This window comes from Diceros bicornis, chromosome 8 (genome assembly GCF_020826845.1).
Source record: "Diceros bicornis minor isolate mBicDic1 chromosome 8, mDicBic1.mat.cur, whole genome shotgun sequence".
NCBI classification, from domain to species: domain Eukaryota; kingdom Metazoa; phylum Chordata; class Mammalia; order Perissodactyla; family Rhinocerotidae; genus Diceros; species Diceros bicornis.
The window spans coordinates 61678282-61698946 of record NC_080747.1 but is presented as its reverse complement, the minus strand read 5'-3'; the positions used below and the strand labels follow the sequence as shown (position 1 = coordinate 61698946).

Here is a 20665-nt window from a genome sequence, read left to right as displayed (position 1 = left end):
AGGGAAGAATCAGCAGGTGGGATTATAAGGTTATTAATGAAAACATAGGATGTTGGCCAAGTTACTAGGCATTTATGACCTATATCATCAAGATATACACTATATATACACGATATACTAATGAAGGGACCATTTTTAATCAAAGCTGGTAACTAGTCAGAATCAACTGAGGAAAACAAAGGCTGCTTTCGGTGTTTGCTCTCTATATCTAAAAGCATTTTTAGGCAAAAATGGCAGTCATTCATTTATTTAGTAAATATTTACCGTGTGGCCCATTTGTGAGGCAGTGTGCTAAGAGCTGTGGATGCGATAGAGACACTGTCCCTATTCTTACAGAATTTATAAGCTAATTCAAACTTTCTGGCCTCAGGCCCTTTTACACTCTTAAAAATTATTGAGAACCCCAAAGAACTTCTGTTTCTGTGGGTCATATCTATTGATATTTACAATATTAAAAATTAAAACTGATAAATTCTTAAAACACTGGGCTACACAAGCACATATTCTATCAGCTGTCAGAGCAATGACATCATTACAGGTCGTGTAGCCTCTGGAAAACTCCACTCTACACTCATGAAGGGAAGAGAGTGAAAAAGGCAAATGATGTCTTAGTATTATTATGAAAATAGTTTTGACCTTGTGGACCCCCTGAGAGGGTCTTGGGAACCCCCAGGGGTCCTCAGACCACACTTTGAGAACTGCTGATCAAGTTTTCATTTAATTAATTATGTTGATTTTTAGAAGAATTTAAAGAATAATATAATATCCATGTTATATTTCTGTCAGACCAATTTGGAAATCATATTATTAACGTTTTCAAACCCCCAGGATTTTGTTTAGTGTGTTATACATTTATGTGTCCTCTTAGTTTCCCTGTGAGTCCAGGGGGGAAGATAACAGTTGGCCATCAGTGATGAGTTCACTGAGTCTCTTGTCTTTCCATGTGTGCTGATCAAACTAGACAAGAAAATTAGCATCTGCATAATGGAATTACTGGATAGTTCCCCTCTAGCCTCGTTCCTGCCAGGGATTTTCAATCCATATGACATAATTTAGTATTTAAAACTAGCCTGAAAGCTCTCTTTGAAGGTAGGGGTCCTGCCTTGTGTAGCTTTCCATCTTCTTCCCATATCGCCAAATGCAGTGTCATATGAAATAGATGGTCAGTAAATGTTGCTTGGATGAATGGAAAGATGAAGAGACGAAACCGTACATCTTTGGGAATGATTTTGTTTGCATGTTGTTCTTGTTTAGCTTCACGTTTTTGTTCTGCTCTGTAGACCATTGGTCACATGTTTGCCTCACTAATAGTTTATACCTTTAAAATCTGGAAACTTCACCCAGTTATCCAGATTTCCAGCTTCCCTTGAAGCATGTGGATGCTCTGCAGGGCTGTCCACACCCCAGTGCTGTGTGGCAGCAGGCTGAGCAGACTAGAGGCTGCCCTCCAGGTGTGACCTCCCTCCCTGCTCCCACCGTCCTTCACACTCCTGTTGGCCCCCTGACCCCAAGGCCCAGTGAAGGTGCCCTTTGTCATCATGCTTGTTCTGTTGTCTTTCTTAGAGTAGAGAAATATCTGTTTGTATCTGGCCCTCTTTACCAAAAGAAGGAAAATGAAAGACAGTCTGAAAGGGTCACGTATTTAACAAAAGGGGGAGAGGGCACGCTTCTATGTAGAAGCGGATATTATTGCTAGGGTTTCACATACAAGCAAATGTACAGACTGGTGCCTGCTCTACTCATTTACCTTACCCACGCCACCCCTTCAGCATCTGAGTTTTATGTTCTTTCGAGAGAAAGGGAGCAGAATGCCATTGTTACAGTAATGTAGTCACTCTGGCAAATCCCATTTTAAGGATATTTGCTTTTAACACTGTATACTTCTATTAATCCAGAGCAATGGAAGGAAGAGGAGACATAGATATAAAGAGGCGATGAAAACATCACTTATTTCATCTTTGAGAGATATAATCACAACCAAACAGGTTGTCAAGTAATAAGACCTGCCATACAAGTTACACACAGAACCAGGCAGTGTTTTGATGGCTACTCTTCTTATTTATTCACATCTCAAAATCCTCTTTCTCATCCATGCCTTCAACCACCCCTCCCCCCACGTGCACATATGTTTCCCCGATTTTCACCTGGTCCTTAGGATTAAGGTTCCATTTGGTGGCTGCTTTTTCTCCCTTTAGGCCGGCAGTGCTCAACCTTGGTTTTACATTTGTAATTACCTGGAAGCTTGTAAAAGCTATTCTAGCGGGTGTTTTGTGGCAGGAGCTTTTTCGGGATAGCTGTTCCACCACACTGTCCTGTATGTAATTTACAGACAGAGCAGCAGCTTACACATGAACTAACATTTGAACCTCAACTGTCAGATCTCATTAGCTGAAATGATTACAGTTGCAATGAAAGCCAAATGAGTTCACAGTAGTGACATTAAAAAGAAAGAATGCCAGTACATTTGTTCCTGAGTTAAAAAAAGGTCAGAGAATAAGGGTCGAATGTTAATGGCAGCTTATTTCTTTTACCTGAATAGAGAATTAAAAAAGGTAAGTAGCGCAAATTACTTATGTTACTACAAGAGTCTGGATTGGCTTTGCCTAGGTTCAGGGAGAAATTTTAAAAAACAAAGCAAAGCAACTGGTGTTTGATATTTGGTGAGTTTGATTAATCTGGAGTCCAATGAGAATCAGCCACACACTGTTAGGCCTAGTTCTCAAAGCTGGTGGGCTTTATCTCTGGGTGAATTTAGACTGTGTAGATGGCAACATGGATGCTGAAGTGTGTTTAATTATTAAGTAGCACGCTGTTGAACTAAAGAACAACCAGCAGTGCTCTTGAGTCCTGAAAGTTTCCTTAAAAGTATTGCTTATTCCCATCAAAGCCTAATGCAATCCCCTGAGTACTTATTTTTGTCATTTGGAAGTGGCTTAAGCCGGCACAGCTGGTTCAACAACTCTCCTAGTGTTGCCTTCCCGAAAGATCTCTGTCAGGCTGACTTGGATGTATTGTGTCTTATGGCTGTATCAAGTCATGACAGGTCTCACAGAAGCAGCTGATCCAGCCTGTACCTGGGGAACAGAGGGCAATTGAGTGTTGCTGGCGCATAAAGTGCCTACCGGGGAATGACAGATGATGACAGGTGACAGGCTGTGTCAGATCTTGGCAGGGCTTAGTACAGCAGGTCAAGGACCTTGGACTTTGTCCTGGGACCCTTGGGGAGAGTGGCTGCTCCGATAGGCACTTTTGGTAGAACACTCTGGAGGCTGAGGTTGATAATGGATTTGAAAGGAACAAGGCTGGAGAGAAGGAGACCAGTTAGGGGACTACCTACAGTATTGCTGCGCTCTAAGCCGGTGATGAAATGGGCACAGGAATAGAAATGGAGAAAAGGACTTAGTGACTGATTAGGGGAGAAAATCATGAGTCCATTTTTGGTCATGTTGACTTTGAGGAGCCTATGAGATGTCCAGGTGGGGATTTTAGGATGGATCCATTCAACTGAAATGATTCAAACAATTTCAGGCACAAGCCCTTCTTCAGGCTGAATTGCTGGGCCTGGCAACACACCTAATTGTTCACTAATTATTACATGCATGTCAGTTTGGGGTCCTTCGCTAAATTTTTCTTGAGAACAAACCCTATGTTGGGTATGTAGAAAGCTCTTAATATATACATATTGGTTAATTAACTGAAAAATAAGTTTTTCAATCCAAATGATTAATTTGGCTGTTCACACTGCAGATTCACCATATAACTCGATCATCTTTCCAATATTTCTTTTGGTGGTAGTGCCACAGAATTATGCCTGAAAAAATTCTTCGTGTTCTGCTTGACTAAAATTAATAAGCAATATCCAAAGTCATGTTGTAAAACTGATTTAGGACCTCACATTGATTTTTAATGTAGCATAACTAGAAAGCTCTGCTGATTACAGGGTTTGTCTGCTGGCTGTCACCACCACAGCAGAATCCTCAGTGAGGAGGATCAGTTGTTTGCAAGCCACGGCTTTCCACGGCTTTATGTTTAGACTGAGCAAAGGACTCCTTGTGACTAGGGAAACTGGCTTGTTGTATTGGGGGGAGTGAATGACTTCCTGTGCCAGACGTTCTCTGGGCTTGAAGTTAAGGCTATTACTTGTTAGTTTCTGAGTCCTTCCTTTGCAAAGCAAGCTCCTGGGAGTGTACGATTGAATGCCCTGAGGATCTGGGCCAGAAATTAGAAGTTTAAGGTCACAACGGAGCCCTCTTCTAGACCATCTTGTAGCAGGAGGTTGAGGTGCTTTCTCTGAACACATTAGCGTAACTAGGGCAGAGCAGCCACCCGGAAAGACAAGGGCTCTCTCCCTTTCTCAGTTCCTCACATGTCAGTTCCAGGCCAGGACTTCACCTTGATCTCACACCATGACCTCACATGGCAGCCCTAGTTTCCTGCCCTCCAGAGGTAAGGGCTGACTCCCTAGGAAGGTCTTAGAGCCCAGGTACGGTTTCTCCACAGTTTGACGGTCTCTCTGGAGTAGGGCTGCCAGATAAAATATAGGATGCTTAGTTAAAGTTGAATTTCAGAGAAACAGCAAATAATACTTCAGTGAGTATGTCTCATGCAGTATCTCGATTCATTACTTCAGCTCTCTGAGACACTTTTTCTTGAATTGTTTGAATGTAAGTTGCAGACATTACAACTCTTTGCCCGTGAATCCTTCAGCATGTATCTCCTAAAAATTAAAGCATTTTTGACATAGCCCATGCAATATTGGGACATACTTGGACATCCAGTGTTTTTATTAGCTAAATCTGGCAGCTCTACCCTGGGGGTGCGGTGGGGTGGCAGCTGCTGGAGTGGCCACGCATGGACTTTGCCAACCCACAGACCTGGACTTGGGAGGATTGGACTTGACTTACTGGCTCTGTGAGCTGGGGAAAGCCAGTGCCACCATTTCCGTATCTGCAAGATGGGAAACCTTACCTTGCAGATTCAGTGTAAGGCTCAGAGATCGTGGACATAAAGCCTTAGCACGGCGGTGCCTGACTCCTGGAGACTTACAATAGATAGCAGCTGGCCATGGTAGTAACAGTATTGTCCTCTGAGCTGAACATCAGGGGAAGGAGATAAAAATAAAGAAGCAACTGTTGTAGAAATGGCAGCTGTGTTTATGAACTTCCCTCTGTTCTCTCATTCCCCTTCTCCTTCCCTACTTAGTGTGTACCCACACACACACACACACAACACACAACGTGCGGCCTACTCTGGGATTTACATTGGGTTCCTACATCCAGCCATGTGGGTTGGAGGCAAAGAAACACATTAAAGGTGCAGGAAAAGCCAGCACTCTTGAGAGCAAGGTTGAAAGGAATAAAAGGTGGTGTGAGAGTTGTGTTGGTGTTGGCTCAGCTAAGAGTGGCCAGGGAGAGGAGGGCAATGGGGGTGGAGGAAGGCTGTGAGGAGAGGCCCAGGTTGTAACAGAATCTGCTGTCAGTGTGACTCTGGCAAGCTGTCAAGGATCGGTTTTATTATTAGGTTTTACTGTTAGGTTTTTCATTTGCTTTATTTAGTTAAGGACTCGAGTCTACTAAATGTTTATTTCTATCCTGAAACGTCCTTAGTGAACTTGAAATTTGGAGGTATGAGTTCAAGTCAGACTGTTGCAAGAACAGCCAGTATTACCCTCCCTTCTGGGAAGGATTTTGTTCTCCTTCTTACCGGAAGCTCTTCCACTTGCCTGTGGACTTTTGATTGCCTAAGGGCTGGATACACACCAGGCAAGAGAACCTCGGGCAGTTCACCATCTGTTCATTCACACTGGCTCTTTTGCGAATCATAATTCTGAGGAGTTTTTCTTTACTTGAATAAATGAGTGAGATTGCAAGTCCTTTCTCATTCAGAAGTTCTCCACACACGGAGATGCTTCTCAGGATAAGTTAGCCGGGAATACAGAGTGCTCAACAGCCCTCCTGACAATGATGGGAAGAGAGAGCCTGTACAGCCCGGGGTGGGGGATGGGCTGGGAGCTTTTGTGAGAGAGCTGACTACAGCTGAGGAGGCATCAGCCTCGCAAGGACAGAAGAAAAGCCTAGATGAGGTTGGTTCTCTTTGTATCCACTCCTCCTTGCCCTTAGGGTGGGTTAATAACATTTTATAGAATCTGAGTTTCTAAAAAACTTATAAGGGAACAATTATATTTTTCTGCTTACAGAAGTAATTTATTTCTGTTGTAAAAAATCCAAACAACGCAGAAAAACATGACAGAATGGAAGACCCCTCATAATCCTGTCCTGCAGAGATAAGTGCTATTAGACATTTAGCGTGGATGCTTAAGAGATTTTGAGGGTAACTAAAAGACTGAAATTTTTAAATTATCTCTATTTCACCCCCCTAATGTTTTCATTTTTGCATTTTATCTGCACATGCACATATTTTACATTGTCTGCCCTTTCCATTTAACATAGATCATGAGCATGTTTCTTGTTTCTATGTAGTTTTTATAATTTTAATGGTTGCTGTCTACTCTAACCTGTGAATTATCATAATTTACTGTCATTCTTTTCCTGTTCAGCATTTTGGTTATTTCCAATTTTCTGCTAATTCCTGATGTTTCAGTTTAAACTGAATTATATATAGGGCTGGAGGAGAGAATCATGACTAAAGACTTCTGTTGTTTTTCTCTTTTGTTTAGCATTTGCTGGGTTGTCTGTATTTGAGCAGACTCACAGGAGTGACACGATTCCCTTTTTTCTTCTGGCTAAGCCCTGGAACCCTTTCAACCCCAACCTGAGGATGGTAATAATCAAGATCACAGTCACCATTTATTGCGCATTTTGAGTATGGCCTGAGATAAGCACTCTGCTGAAACTTCATTTAATCCTTACTATAATCCTAGCCAAGCCCTCCTTCCCACCTGTGCCGGCAGAACCTTCTAAAACACCTGTTGCCTGTGTCAGTTCAAAATAGGCAACATAGCACAAAGGTCAGAAGTCTCCTGATAAGGAGAGACTATTTGAAAGGATTATTGCAAAAAGGAAAGGACTGTTGCAATAGAGGGAGGGGACTTGCGTTCTGGAGAGCCTGTGGCAGTGTGATCTGCAGGAGCCTCAAGGGTCAGAGGTTTTCCTTTATAGGGAGGAGTAAACAAGGCTGGGAAGCAGAAAAACTTAACCAGAGTTTGGCTAACAAGCATTTTTTTTCCCAACTTTATTGAGGTATGATTGACAAATGAAAATTGTATATATTTAAGGTGCACAACATGATGTTTTGGTAAATGTATATACATTGTGAAATGATGACCACAATCAAGCTAATTAACGTATTCATCACCTCCCATAGCTACCTTTGTGTGTGTGTCTTTGTGTGTGTGTGTGGTGAGAACACGAGATCTACTCTCTTAGCAACTGTCAAGTATACAATACAGTATTATTAACTATAGTCACCATGCTGTACATTAACCAGCATGTTGTTGCCATTGATCAGTGGGAACAAGTGGTTCAGCTAACCAATTATGAGGCAAAAAATGGAAATCTAGAGGGTCTGTGTCTGGCCTTGTCTTAGGTAAACGAGGGGGGGGGGTGGAGCATCTGTGAATCTTATCTAAGTCATATGGGGAAGGGTGTTTCTTTGCAGTAAGCCGTTCCTGGAGCACGGAAAGGGAGATTCCTGAACTATTGCTTTTTTCCGTGCTCCGATAAAATTCAGCATTGCCAGGAGCACAGCTTTGGAGTGAGTCCTGGGGTGGGAGGCTGGCTCCACCCACTACTAGCAAATTCTCCTAACATCTCCTGAAGTATAAAATGGGGAAGGTGATTTTCACCTGGTAGACTATTAGGGGGATTAGGGATGAGATAAGGTGGCAACCTGTAGTGTCTGGCTCTTGATAATCTGCATCTCAAAAACCTTCCATGGCTCCCCCATTGTATATGTCTAGACTCCTGTGACCCCAACCTCTTTCTCTAAAAGAATCTCCCTACTCCGCATAAAACCAGTCACACCTAATACTGTCCCACCTCTGTGTCTTTTATTGTCTCATTCTCCACATCTGCTATCTTTCTGATTAAGCAGAGGACTCTAGGAGAGATGGACACAGCGCAGGGAGGAAGGGCTCACTCTGTCCAGGCAGACAGGATAATTGAATCAACTCTGGCTGTCCAAAAGGCGTCCACCCCCATGACCTTCCTCTGCTTGCCAAATTTTTATTCACTATTCCCAGCTTACTTTAAGCACCACCTTTCTCCATCTCAGTTCATAGAATCCATTGTCTGAACACTGTAGAGACCATTGTCTGGTGTACTCATTGGCCATTTATCACATGCTACTTTATATCGTTGATTATCTTGCATGTGTGTATCAATATTCCCCTAAATAGAGGATAAGCTCCTGGAACACAAAAACCGTATCTATGTTGCTGGGTATCTCCTAGCACATACTACACAGTGTTTTGATGATTTGCATGCATAGTTCTATACTTTGCAAGAAAACCATGGGTATAGCACTACTTTAAATAGTTGTTACGAATAGAGGTCATGGAGGGACACAGATTTTTCTTTCTACCCACAAAAGGAACTGGCTGCACTTAGCTCTTTAGGGTGCTGGATTTCTGATAAGATACACAAACTGATAGGTGCTAGATCTATGATTAGTACCTGTGATTCTAATGCAGCTATTGCTTTCTCCATATCTGAATGTGACTAAAATGGCCAATGAACAACCACTTCCTCTGGGTACACATTAAACGCCCTCCTTGGATTTGGAGCTGTCAAGCTCCTGTTACAAGGTCTGGCACCGTGGCTTTGCATTGACCGTTCATGCCTTTCTTCTGCTCATCTCTGATTGCCTCATATTCAGTTCTTCTCTGCACTGTCTTATAAGCAGAGTCGATGGACGCTAATGTAAAAGTGTTCTAGTACTATATTTTGTTGATTGAACAGATATTTCTCCAAGAACTGCATTGTCCTAGACACTGTGGGGAAGATTAAAGGGAAAAAAAACCCTACTCTTTTTTTGTGGGTCACCACCTTCTGTTTTGATAAGCCTACGGTTAACTTAATACATCACCATATTGAGTAGCTGCACTTTCATTTTTGGTTGCGAATATCACTTGCTTCAAGTTGATTCCTGTTAACTTCAATTTTTAGAAGACGTTTTCTGTCCTGACCACTTTTTTCCCTAAGAAATTCCTATGTAATGTGTTATGAGGTTCAAAGGAAAGGATGATCATCCAGTTGAAGGGGGCTACTCAAGGAATTCATGGAGGAGGGAAAGTTATTGCCCTGCCCTTTTCTGGAAATTTATAGACAAGAAGAAGTTCTTATTTCAATGAAATCAGACAACTTTTAAAATATCTATGAGCCTTCAAAATCCTCTGAAGACAAATTATTATTTATGTTAGACTTCTCATAGTTAACATATTAGTTTTAGGTAGGTTAAATTTATGTTACTGAGCTGTTTCTAGGTCTAGATGTGTACTTTATGGCAGAGAAACTCTACCATATACTTGTATAACTAAAATATGTAGTGTATTGATACCCATTTTATTAAAGTGTTGTATGCAAAGGTATGGTGGGAGAGTGGAGAAAAGCCACACTGGGTCCCAGACCCAGCTGTGACATTAAGTAGTTGTGTGACCTTGAGCACAGTCCCTTACCCTTCCAGGGCCTAGAGGTCCTTTCCAGTTCTGGTGCTCTCTCGCTCTCTGGGCCTGACTCTCTCCCTTGCTCCTCCTCAGAAAGCCAAGACTTTTGTTTAGAAGATAAGATAAAAGACCACAAAGCTCTTAAAAAACCACCTAAAATGACTGATTAGACTGTTCGGTGACTGGGGCAGGGAAGATCAACGTGTGTGGGGCCAGGTGGGGAGGGCTTCACCAACGAGAGCGTCTGAGCTGGACCCGGAAGGTTGGAGGAAAGGGGTTTCATGGTTTGTCTTAAAGTTTTTCTGTCTCATCAATGTGATCTCAACTCAGTAAATCAGTACTAATAGTAAAGGCCAAGAATATTTCAATAATGTGTCATTTGGATAGAAATCTGGTGATTAGATGTTCTGAACTGATGCCAAACCACAAGTCATCCCCAATTCTATGACACGGCCAACTCATGGATGTGAATTTGCTTCCAGCCCTCCAGATGACGAGCTTTGCTTTGACAAGCTTAGGTCTTCTGCGTTCATTTATTCCAGAGCCACTTTGTTTTTCCCTGCAGAGATTGTTGGAATATTTTCTATTTAATGGTAGAACAATATCATTAAGCTCCTTTGCAACATTGCTTCTGTTAAATTAGAGGCTGGACTACTAAAATTTGTGTGTTTTAGCGTGTGGTTTCTAACATTTTTTGAAGCTGGTCCCTTTGTTTATTGTCACCCAAAGCCTCACTGCCAGAGAAGAAACAGGTGACATCAGAGGATGCTTCTTTTGCAATCTGGTTCTTATGGTTTCACTAGTGGCCTTACATTGTCTCTATCAATTTTTCAGTTTCCATTTTCTTTTTAAAAATTTTCTCAATGTGAATTTTTTATTCATTATAAAAAATTTGGAAAATACAGAATCTCGTCAAAGAGAAAATAACAATGATCCAAATTTCCAACACACAGAGTTAATCACTGTGCACATTTTGGTTTGTTTATTCTCAGTGTGTGCTTTTATCTTTCATGTGTACTTCAACAATTTTTACTGTAAAAATGCAGTGTTTTTCCATTAACAAATTAAGGACCATTAGGACTGCTAGATATGAGGTTTGTGTCTGTTAACCTTGGGTGCTGTGTTAATCAGGCTTCTATTGCAATGCTGGATAACAAACAAACCCAAATCTCAGTAGCTTGTAACAGTAACATTTGTTGCACACTCAGCTGTGCAGGTTGGCTGCAGTTTGAGCTTGGCTGGCTCAGCTGAACTAGGCTGGACTCCAGGCTTCACGTGTGGTCCACACATCATCATTTTAGGGCCTTGGCTGAAGGGTCAACAGCTACCTGGGGCATGCTGTTCTCTTGGCAGAGGGTGGCTGGTGGAAACTTGCCATGCCTTTTAAGGCCTTAGTTCAAAATTGGGGCATTGCCATTTCACCTACATTCTGTTACTCAAATCAAGTCACTTGGCCAAGCCTGAAATCAGTAGGGTGGGAAGAATACTCTTCCCATAGGGGGGCCATGGTGTATTAGTTTGCTAGGGATTCTGTAACAAATCCCACAGACTGGGTGACTTGAACAACAGTTCTCATAGTTCTGGAGGCTAGAAGTCTGAGATCAAGGTGTCAGCAAGGTTGATTTCTTCTGAGGCCTCTCTCCTTTGCTGGTAGATGGCTGTCTTCTTCCTGTGTCTTCACATGATCTCTCCCTTGTGTCCTGATCTCCTCTTCTTATAAGGACATCAGTCATATTCGATTATAGCCCACCCTAATGACCTCATTTAACCTTAAATTTCTCTTTAAAGACCCTATCTCCAAATACAGTCCCATTCTGAGGTAGTGGAGGTTAGGACTTCAATATACGAATTTTGAGGGGACACAATTTAGTCCAGAACACATGATAAGGGTGGGAAACGAAGGCCTGTAGACAGAGAATACCCTAAGCACTTAACTTCAGTGAGGCTCAGCTTTCTTATCTTGAAAACAGGGGGATAGACATCTCTATGTTACGGGCTTGTTGGGGATTGAATGAGAAAATGCATATACCACCCCTGGTGTCGAGGTGGTATGGGTGGTGTGGTTCTACCGCAAATGAAAGGACCAAAGCTTGCCTTCTTGGGCCTGTCTCCCTATTCTTCTCTCATGTGGGCCAGCTGGAAGTGCATGGTGCTTCTCAGAATGGCCTGACTGCCATAGCTGCTGTTCTTTCAGTGGAATCTTTGTAACAAAGCCAATAGGGCCTTTTGGGTTCTCAATCTGTGGCCTTGGTTTTGGTAACATCATGTTTCCACCCATGAGCCATGGTTCCAGCATCCTTCCTTTACCACAAATATTTACTGAAGACCTTTTATGGTTTAATAGGGCTGTGGGCTTCATATAGGCATAAGGCATGGTCCTGCTCTCAAGAGACTGCAGTTGAATGCCTGTGAAAAAAATAAGCGAGCTAGAAGGTCAGAGTAAGGAGTGTTCCTCTCTCTGCCTCTGTGTTCAAAGCCAACTGCCTTACACTTTGTAAATCTCCTTTTGGTTTTCTCTCCTAGAATATTGTGTTAATGAATGGTTCCGAGACATTTGACTCTTGGAAGAAGCCCCCTCTGCCCGTGTACTGCCAGTTCTATTTCTTCAATGTCACCAATCCAGAGGAGATCCTCAGAGGGGAGACCCCTTGGCTGGAAGAAGTGGGGCCATACACCTACAGGTGAGTCCTGACCACCTCCCTGCCGTGCCCAACAGAAATCTGGAGTGACTCCACTGTGGCCTGAGTCCTTGTCTCCTCCCAGGAGCATCCTCTGCGTGCTGCGTGGGGAGCATGGGTTTCTGTCACACCTGTCTGAAATGCTGCTGACATTTGGCACACGCGTGTGATACCTCAACAGAGAATGGCTTTGTGGATTGGGGCTGAGTGTTAGCCTGGTATGTTTAGAAATGCAGCTGCTTCCTCCTGAGTTGGCAGAATGTGGTTGTTGAGCCATGAGGAGTTCCTCCCACCCCCAGCCCTTTTGAGGTCTCCCCTTGATTTTTTTTTTTTTTGAGGAAGATTGGCCCTGTGCTAATATCTGTTGCCATTCTTTCTCTTTTTCTTTTTTTCTCCCCAAAGCCCCAGTACATAATTGTACATCCTAGTTGTGTGTCTTTCTAGCTCTTCTATGTGGGACGCCGCCTCACTATGGCTTGATGAGTGGTGAGTAGGTCCGTGCCCAGGATCCAAAACAGCAAACCCCAGGCCGCCAAAGCTGAGCACACAAACTCAACCACTATGCCACCGGGCCACCCCTTGATATTTTTGGTGACTTTTAGGGCCTTCCCTTCTTTCCCTCCCCTGCATATGTAGTTTTAGACCAGTTCCTAGAATTCTTTGTTGGTCTGCAGACAGGCCTTTCTGTCTCTTATTCACTCCTTTCCCCACCTCTCCTGGCTATGAGAGATGACCAAGTGGCAAGGTGGGTTAGAGTCTTTGGCAGTGACCACCAGTCCCAAGCACTGGGAAGTTAGGAGAATTGCTTTAATCCGTTTTTTTTTGGTGTGTGTGAGGAGATCAGCCCTGTGCTAACATCTGCCAATCTTCCTCTTTTTTTTTTGCTGAAGAAGACTGGCCCTGGGCTAAGATCCGTGCCCATCTTCCTCCACTTTATATGGGATGCTGCCACAGCATGGCCTGCCAAGTGGTGCATGGGTGCGCGCCCGGGATCCGAATCGGCGAACCCCGGGCCGCCGCAGTGGAGCGCGTACACTTAACCACTTGCGCCACCGGGCTGGCTCCGCTTTAATCCTTTTTTAAAAGATTAGTAGAAGGAGGCAGTTGGAGATCTTATGGTCAGAGTGTTTTCCCTATTGCAACATTCCCCCACCCACTATGACAGTAGTCCTTTCTCCTGCTCCCACCCCCACTCACAATAATCTGTCATCTGAAGTTTGTCCTTCTCAAGTTTAAAAAAAATAAAGGAAGCAGAGAGCAAGATCTTTGTTCTTCAGAACTGCTGAATGGTGAAAATGCCTCACAATTCTGTCGTAATCGATTGCTCAATAAATGGTTGCTGACTGATTCATTTATTATGAGTCAGTACTATTCTCCGTGCTGGAATTCAGAGATAAAAATCCTGGTGCCTGCCTCAGGTGCTCGTGGTCTGGCTCTGGAGTCAGAATTGCCTGTTTTGAATCTGCCTCCACCACTTACTAGTTCTTTGTGCCGTGGTTTCCTTACCTGTAAAGTGGGGATGAAAATAGGACCTCCACCACAGGATTGTGATGAGGATTAAATGGGTCAATGAGTCGGTATTTATAAAGTGCTTGTACTAGTGCCTCGTACATGATTAGTGCTGTTTGCTATTGTTATTAGTCTTTCTTTCTTTCTTTCTTTTTTTTTTTTTGGTGAGGAAGATTGGCCCAGAGCTAACATCTGTGCCAATCTTCCTCTATTTTGTTTGTGGGACGCCACCACAGCATGGCTTGATGAGTGGTGTAGGTCCACGTTTGGGATCCAAACCCACGAACCCCAAGCCACCAAAGCAGAGCGTGGGAACTTAACCACTCTGTGACCGGGTCAGTCCCTGTTATTAGTCTTAGTAGATTGTCTTAGTCTGTGCAAATCAATATCCAGAATTGTAAAGATGAGTTCTGTTGTTATATAAAGGAATTTTTTAAAAAACAGTTGGGTCTTCATTTTAAAAAACATTTTTATATGTGTTTTATGCCTAAAGAAACTGTGTACTGGGTAGAGCAGGTCTGCATTTGAGACTGTCCTACTTGGGGACAATTATAAGTTGAACTAGAATTAGGATCTGAGTGCCCTGTTTGGTTTGTTTGTTTTGCAATTTTAACCAATTTTTTATTGTGATTAAAAAAAAAAAACCACACAATGTGAAATGTACCATCTTAACCATTTTTAAGTATACAGGTCAGTAGTGTTAATTATATTCACATTGTTGAAAACAGATCTCCAGAACTTTTTCATCTTGCAGATCTGAAACTGTATACCCATTAAATAATTCCTCTTTTCCCCTTCCCCTCAGCCCCTAGTAACCACCATTCTACTTTGTTTCTATGAATGTGACTGCTGTAGATACCTCATATAAGTGGAATCATAGAATATTTGTCTTTTTGCTGTGTTTGTTTTTCAACTAAATTCCTTCAGGTGAGAAGGAGAAACTTGCCTCCATGCAGGAATGAACTCACTTGAGAACTAAAGAAAAACCCTAACGAACAATTTTCCCACTGTGTCTCCTGGGCCTGTTCCTGTGGTCGTGGGTTCTGATCATAACCCAAAGAGACCCAGTATTCCATTAAAACATCTTCTGGGCCATTGTGTCTGCTGGCTTACTGTGCTGTTGTAGATGTGGTCGTGGGAAAAAATAAGTCCTAGAAGTAGAACAGGGTCTGACTGTTACTCCCTCCATGTTCCCGTTTTAGAGGGGCCTTAGCTTACTCTTGAGGAAAGCCCAGGAACATCTTACCAGGGGTTCTTAACCTAGGAATTCAAGGTGGTCCATGATTTGGGTGCAGAAAAATTACATTTATTTCACTAACCATTCACTAAAATTTAGCATTTCTTTTGAGTGTAAATGTAGGCAACAAACCACCGCAGTGTTAGCAGTACCCGTGGCTTCACCACTAATGGAAGCACAGATATCATTGTGTCTCATGGTAGCTGTTGCTGGAAATATCGTTCATGTTCATAAATCCTTCAAAATTACAGTAATTGTTAGGCCTGCTGCTACATCTTATTTAAAGTGTCAAAAAGAAGCACACATATTGTCATATCAACAGATTTTTTAAATGATGCCTGTATTCCAATGATTGATTTCCTTTGTAATCCTGGGTGTTTTATTTTCCGAGTTTAAAAACATTTATCTGAGAGAGAGTCCATAGGCTTTACCAGATTGCCACGGGGGCCCATGGCACAGGGAATGTTAGGTACCCTTGAGAGCAGATGCAGTAGGTTAGAAGGCAAGTTGATCACTCATTGACTGGTTTCATTTTTGCCTCTGTGAGTTTTCCTGCCTCTAGTTTTTCTCCTTGCCCTGGTCTCTCTTCCACCCACTCCAGAGTGATTTTCTAAAGGGCACTTCTGACATTTCCTTCCCCTCCCTTCTCAGAGTCCCTGTGGGTCTCCCTGTGTGATGGTCAAGACCTGAGCAATCTGGCTCCTTCTCTATGTCTAACCTCTTTATTTTATTATTTTATTTTTATTTTTATTTAATTTTTTGGCACTCTCAACCTAGAATTTTGTACTCTAACCAGAGCTATTTTATCCTCTAACCAGATCTATCCAATAGAAATTTAATATGAGCCACATGTATAATTTAAAATTTTCTCATAGTCACATAAAAAAGTAAAAAGAAACAGGAGAAATTAATTGTAATATTTTATTTACCCCAATACTATCCAAAATAGTATCATTTCAACATGTAATCAATATTCAGAATTGAGACACTTTACGTTTTTTCTCACACTGTTTTTGAAATCCTATGTGTATCCCGCGTGTATTTTACATTTATAGCACATCCACATCTAATTTAGACGGCACATTTCGAGTATGTAATAGCCGCATGTGGTTACTGTATTGGACAGCACAGCACAGTTCTAACTGTACTCCAATTATTTGTAAGTCCCCAAACACACTTACAATGTGTTGCCTCAGTCAAGAACGAACTCCTCACCACCACCTCTCGAAGCTCTAATGCTGCCTCCTCCTGAGACGTTCCTTGACTTTGAATGCGCTCTCCCTGGTATGTGCAGCTATTACCACAGTGACTAAATGCATTTGAACAATTGGTTTACATATCTACCTTTCTTCCCAATGGACTAGAAGCTCCATGAGGGGCAGGAACCAAGTCCTTTCATCGGGGATTTGTAGAAAAACATGGCTTTTTAGGGAGACTTATAGCCCCTCTACTGGGCCTTTTGCATTTAGTGGATCTGATTTCTGTCACTTGTGACTTAATTATGCTATTGTTTAGCTATATGAGAAAGACAGAACATTCCAGTGGCTCCTGCTCCAGTGTTTGATAGTCTCATGGGTTCCCGCCCAACTGAGTCAGCTGATTGTGTGCAAAGGGACCCGGGAAAGGAAGGGGGGGCGTGCTGGCGTCTCACTGGCTAGTGTGGGTTGGTCTGGTGGTGGGTGTCTCTGAGAAGGGGGCAGGCCACTCTGGGCTGTGGAGGGCCTGATTAAATTGACACAGTTTACAGTGGCACGTTTCCCAAAATTTTCACATATTAATGAGATCAGAATATTAATGTTTTCAGAAAAAGATGATGGCAATTCCAAATGTAGATAAAATCCAGTCAGTCTGACGTAAGGAATGTAGTGCGTTATTTACATTTTTATCAAGCTGTGGACTGAGCAGCCCCGGAACACGTCTGTTGACACAAAGCTAATTTGCTTCGTGATCCTTTTGCTTAGCAACATATTTGTCATACACATAAATTGTGTATCCAATTTATCATATTCCACGGCTTCCGCAATGTTTTGAGATTTATTTTATTTTGTCGGGTTTCTTTTTCTATTTTGCCGACTATTTAACATTTCAAGAATTTTTAAAAAATCAATTTGTCTAAGGGTTCTTTCAACTAACTTTCATGTTTCTAAGACATATTTGCTGAATTTACAATATCCCATCATATATCTCCTGTTTGAGTTTCTTAGTTTTGCTATTTGGATGTTCATTTCTTTTTTAGGGTCATGTTACTGCTTTGATAGTAAGGAAAAAGACATGAGGGGTAAATACCTCATAAGTGTTTTTTTTATTATTCACTGAGCACTAAGTAATACTAGATTATGAAATAATCAACATATACAATATCATATATAGCATTACCTTAAAAGTGTAAACTAGATTTTATATTATAAAAATAATATATATAAGTAGTAAAGATAAACTTGAAAATCCAGTAAAGTAAAATAAGAAAAACTATAACTGTCCATGCACTGTCTCATACATAACCAGTGCTGATATTTTAGTGGATATCTGCTCAGCCATTTTTCCATGGGTGACTTTTACTTTTACATGGTTATCATACTATATGTATGATATGCATGTACATGTACGTAACATGCATATTCTCTTCACTTAATATTACGTCATAGGTGTTTTCCCATGTTATGTCTTGGTCTTTATACAAATACATTTTAGTGATGATAATATTCCAGAGATAGAATATATTACTACACTTAACCATTCCCTTCTTCTTGACCGTGTAGACCAGTTCTCATTTCATCCTTTGATTACCACGTGTATTGAATATTCTCCCCATGTTTACCAACCAATTGTGTTTCCACACTCTTAGTTCTTGTCCTTTGCCTGTCTGGGATCTGGTGTGTTCATGCCACTCTGTAAACTTTCTATATAATAATGATGTTAACTCTCTGTCACATTTGTGGCAATGATTTTTCTATTGTTTGCCTTTTCAATATTTAAAATTTATATGGAGTCAAATCGGTTCTTTCATGAACTTTTCTATCATTTCTGAGCTTAAAACGTCCTGCTCCCTTCAAAGTTTGATATTCAAGTTTCTTTTCTTGTAGTTCTTTTTTTTCACATTTAATTTCTTAAGGACCTGATTGTCTCCTTGCACATTAGCAAAGGTAGGAACTTTGTTTAAACTTTCAAATTCTGTCCTGTTAGCCCTTTGGTTCTTTTTGTTGTTGTTGCTGCTGCTGTTGTTTTGTGAGGAAGATCAGCCCTGAGCTAACATCCATGCCAATCCTCTTCTTTTTCCTGAGGAAGACTGGCCCTGGGCTAACATCTGTGCCCATCTTCCTCCACTTTATATGGGATGCCACCCCAGCATGGCCTGACAAGCAGTGCATTAATGCATGCCCAGGATCCGAACCCGGGCCGCCAGCAGTGGAGCACGCACACTTAACCGCTATGACATGGAGCCGGCCCCATGCCCTTTGGTTTTTACTCATCTCTGAGCCAAGCTGTATAAATTTTTTCTTCTAATATCAAAGAAATGATAGAAAATTTAGAAATGCCGTGGTTATTGTTTCCCTGATTATAAGAGAATGCTTATCTCTTTTTCTAAACCTGACTCACTCTTCTCTGATATCACCTTTTTTCTCAAGATAGGAACAGAAGTGTCTTTAGATAAATTAGTTTTTAAAAAATTCTTAAACTGCTCAAAAGTAAGAAAAATAGAAAAAGATCCCCTCCACCTTCTTATCCTTTGCAAAAGGCGGTGACCAGGTACTTGTGAGTTTTAAAAGCAGATGGTGGTACTGCGTGACTTGCCTGCATGAGCCAGTTGGGTCAGGGCAATGCTTCAACGACAGGGGACCATTTCCATATTCAGAAGTGAAGTTGTTTCTTGCACACCCCCAACAAACATGGGCCTGGTCCCCCACCCCCAACACACACACACACACACACACACACACACACACTGCTTTTTCTGAGCATCCTGCTTTACGCTCCTGGTTTTCCATCTTTCACTTAGCTGATAAGGCAGTGGTAACAGAAAGTTAAATACGGGAGCTGCTCAGCACCCTGCCTTCGCCCGCTTCCCGTGCTCTGCCCTTTCTTCCTGGTCATCTCATCCACTCTGTGACCTCACTTCTCCATGGACATGTCTGTTCAGCCCAGCCTCATCTTGGGCTGCAGGCTACTCTTTCTAAACCACCTCTGCAGTGTGTCATCCTCCTCCACCACCAATTTTCAGAAATTCACCTCCACTTCAGAAACATGTCCTGTGCTTTCATGCTGTGCTCTCTGCCCTGGCTCTCCCTCTGCCTCCGTCTGGAAGCCCCTCCACCCTACCACTCCAGAGAAGCCTCCTCCTTCCAGGACCAACCCAGATGGGCTCCTGCACAATGCCTTCCTCAGGACTCCCATTCCAGTCACCAGCCCTCCCTCCTCTGGGGGATGGGCTAGCATCTGGAGGTCAGCTTCTGAGCCCTTTCCACATGGGAGGTGGCCATTTATTTATTTGTGTGTGTGTGTATGTGTGTGAGGAAGACCAGCCCTGAGCTAACATCTGCCAATCCTCCTCTTTTTGCTGAGGAAGACTGACCCTGGGCTAACATCCGTGCCCATCTTCCCCCACTTTACATGGGACGCCGCCACAGCATGGCTCGACCAGCAGTGCGTCGGTGCGCCCCCGGGATCTGAACCTGCGAACCCCGGGCCACCCCAGCGGAGCATGCGCACTCAACCGCTTGCGCCACCGGGCCGGCCCCTGGAGGTGGCCATTTAAATGGCAGTCTCTCATGCTCTACCATGTTCTTTGAGGACAGGAACCAGAAGAGATGTTATCTCTCCATCTCAAGAACTTAGCACAAGTTCCCTTGTACCATGGTATTAGTAGCTAAAGCTTCCTAAGCGCTTAGAATGTGCCAGGTAGTATTCTAACTGGATTAAAAGCTTATGTGGATTTAATTCTAACAACAACCCTACAAGGAAGGTGGGTTATTATCTCTATTTTACATATGAGGAAAATGAGGCCCAGAAGCAACAAGTAACTTCTCCTTAGTCACAGAGCTAGTAACTGATGAAGCCAGAATTGAAGGTAAAGCCTGGTGGTCAGATCTCCACTCACACTCCACCCAAAATGCTGTTACTTCTTCAGTTTCTCCACAAAGAGCATTAGGTGAATGCAAGCGGAAATGACTGGAAGATAAAGATTATATGATAGTATTGTAGGTATCTAATTTCTCGAGCATCTCCCAGGAATTAGATATTGCACAGATGTTAATTTTCCAACTAATTAAAATTATTCCTTTTGGTTTCCTTATCTCAGGCTACTGTTTGCCTTCTGTGATGGTGAGATTTTCTTTAAACATTTTGGAGTTTAAAAATTCTTTTTTGTTCTAAAAAGTAAGAACTTTTTTTTAAAAAAAAACAAAAATGATTTTAAATGAAATATGTCTAAAATCAATCATGTATTTTCCTGCCTGATTAAATAGTTCATGGAGCATCATTCAACCTTTTCATAATGACTAGGGCCATCACTGTGATTAACAAATAGTCAGCTGTGGTCTGAGCCTGTGATGTCCTGGAGCCTTCAATCAGTAGGATTTATTAGCATCTGCTAAGTACCAGGGACAATTTAGGGCACTTTCA

The 20665-nt window shown here is 42.2% G+C and overlaps 1 protein-coding gene across 4 annotated transcripts in view; it reads left to right on the top strand.

Moving 5' to 3' along the window:
• Nucleotides 1-20665, top strand: part of SCARB2 (scavenger receptor class B member 2) — a 99154-nt gene that overhangs the window by 43852 nt on the left and 34637 nt on the right. For all 4 annotated transcript variants that reach the window (XM_058547289.1, XM_058547290.1, XM_058547288.1 and 1 more), the window contains exon 2: nucleotides 12146-12303. In XM_058547289.1, coding sequence (XP_058403272.1) covers nucleotides 12158-12303 — 146 coding nt within the window. In that variant the 5' untranslated portion in view covers nucleotides 12146-12157. The remainder of the gene's footprint in view (nucleotides 1-12145; nucleotides 12304-20665) is intronic.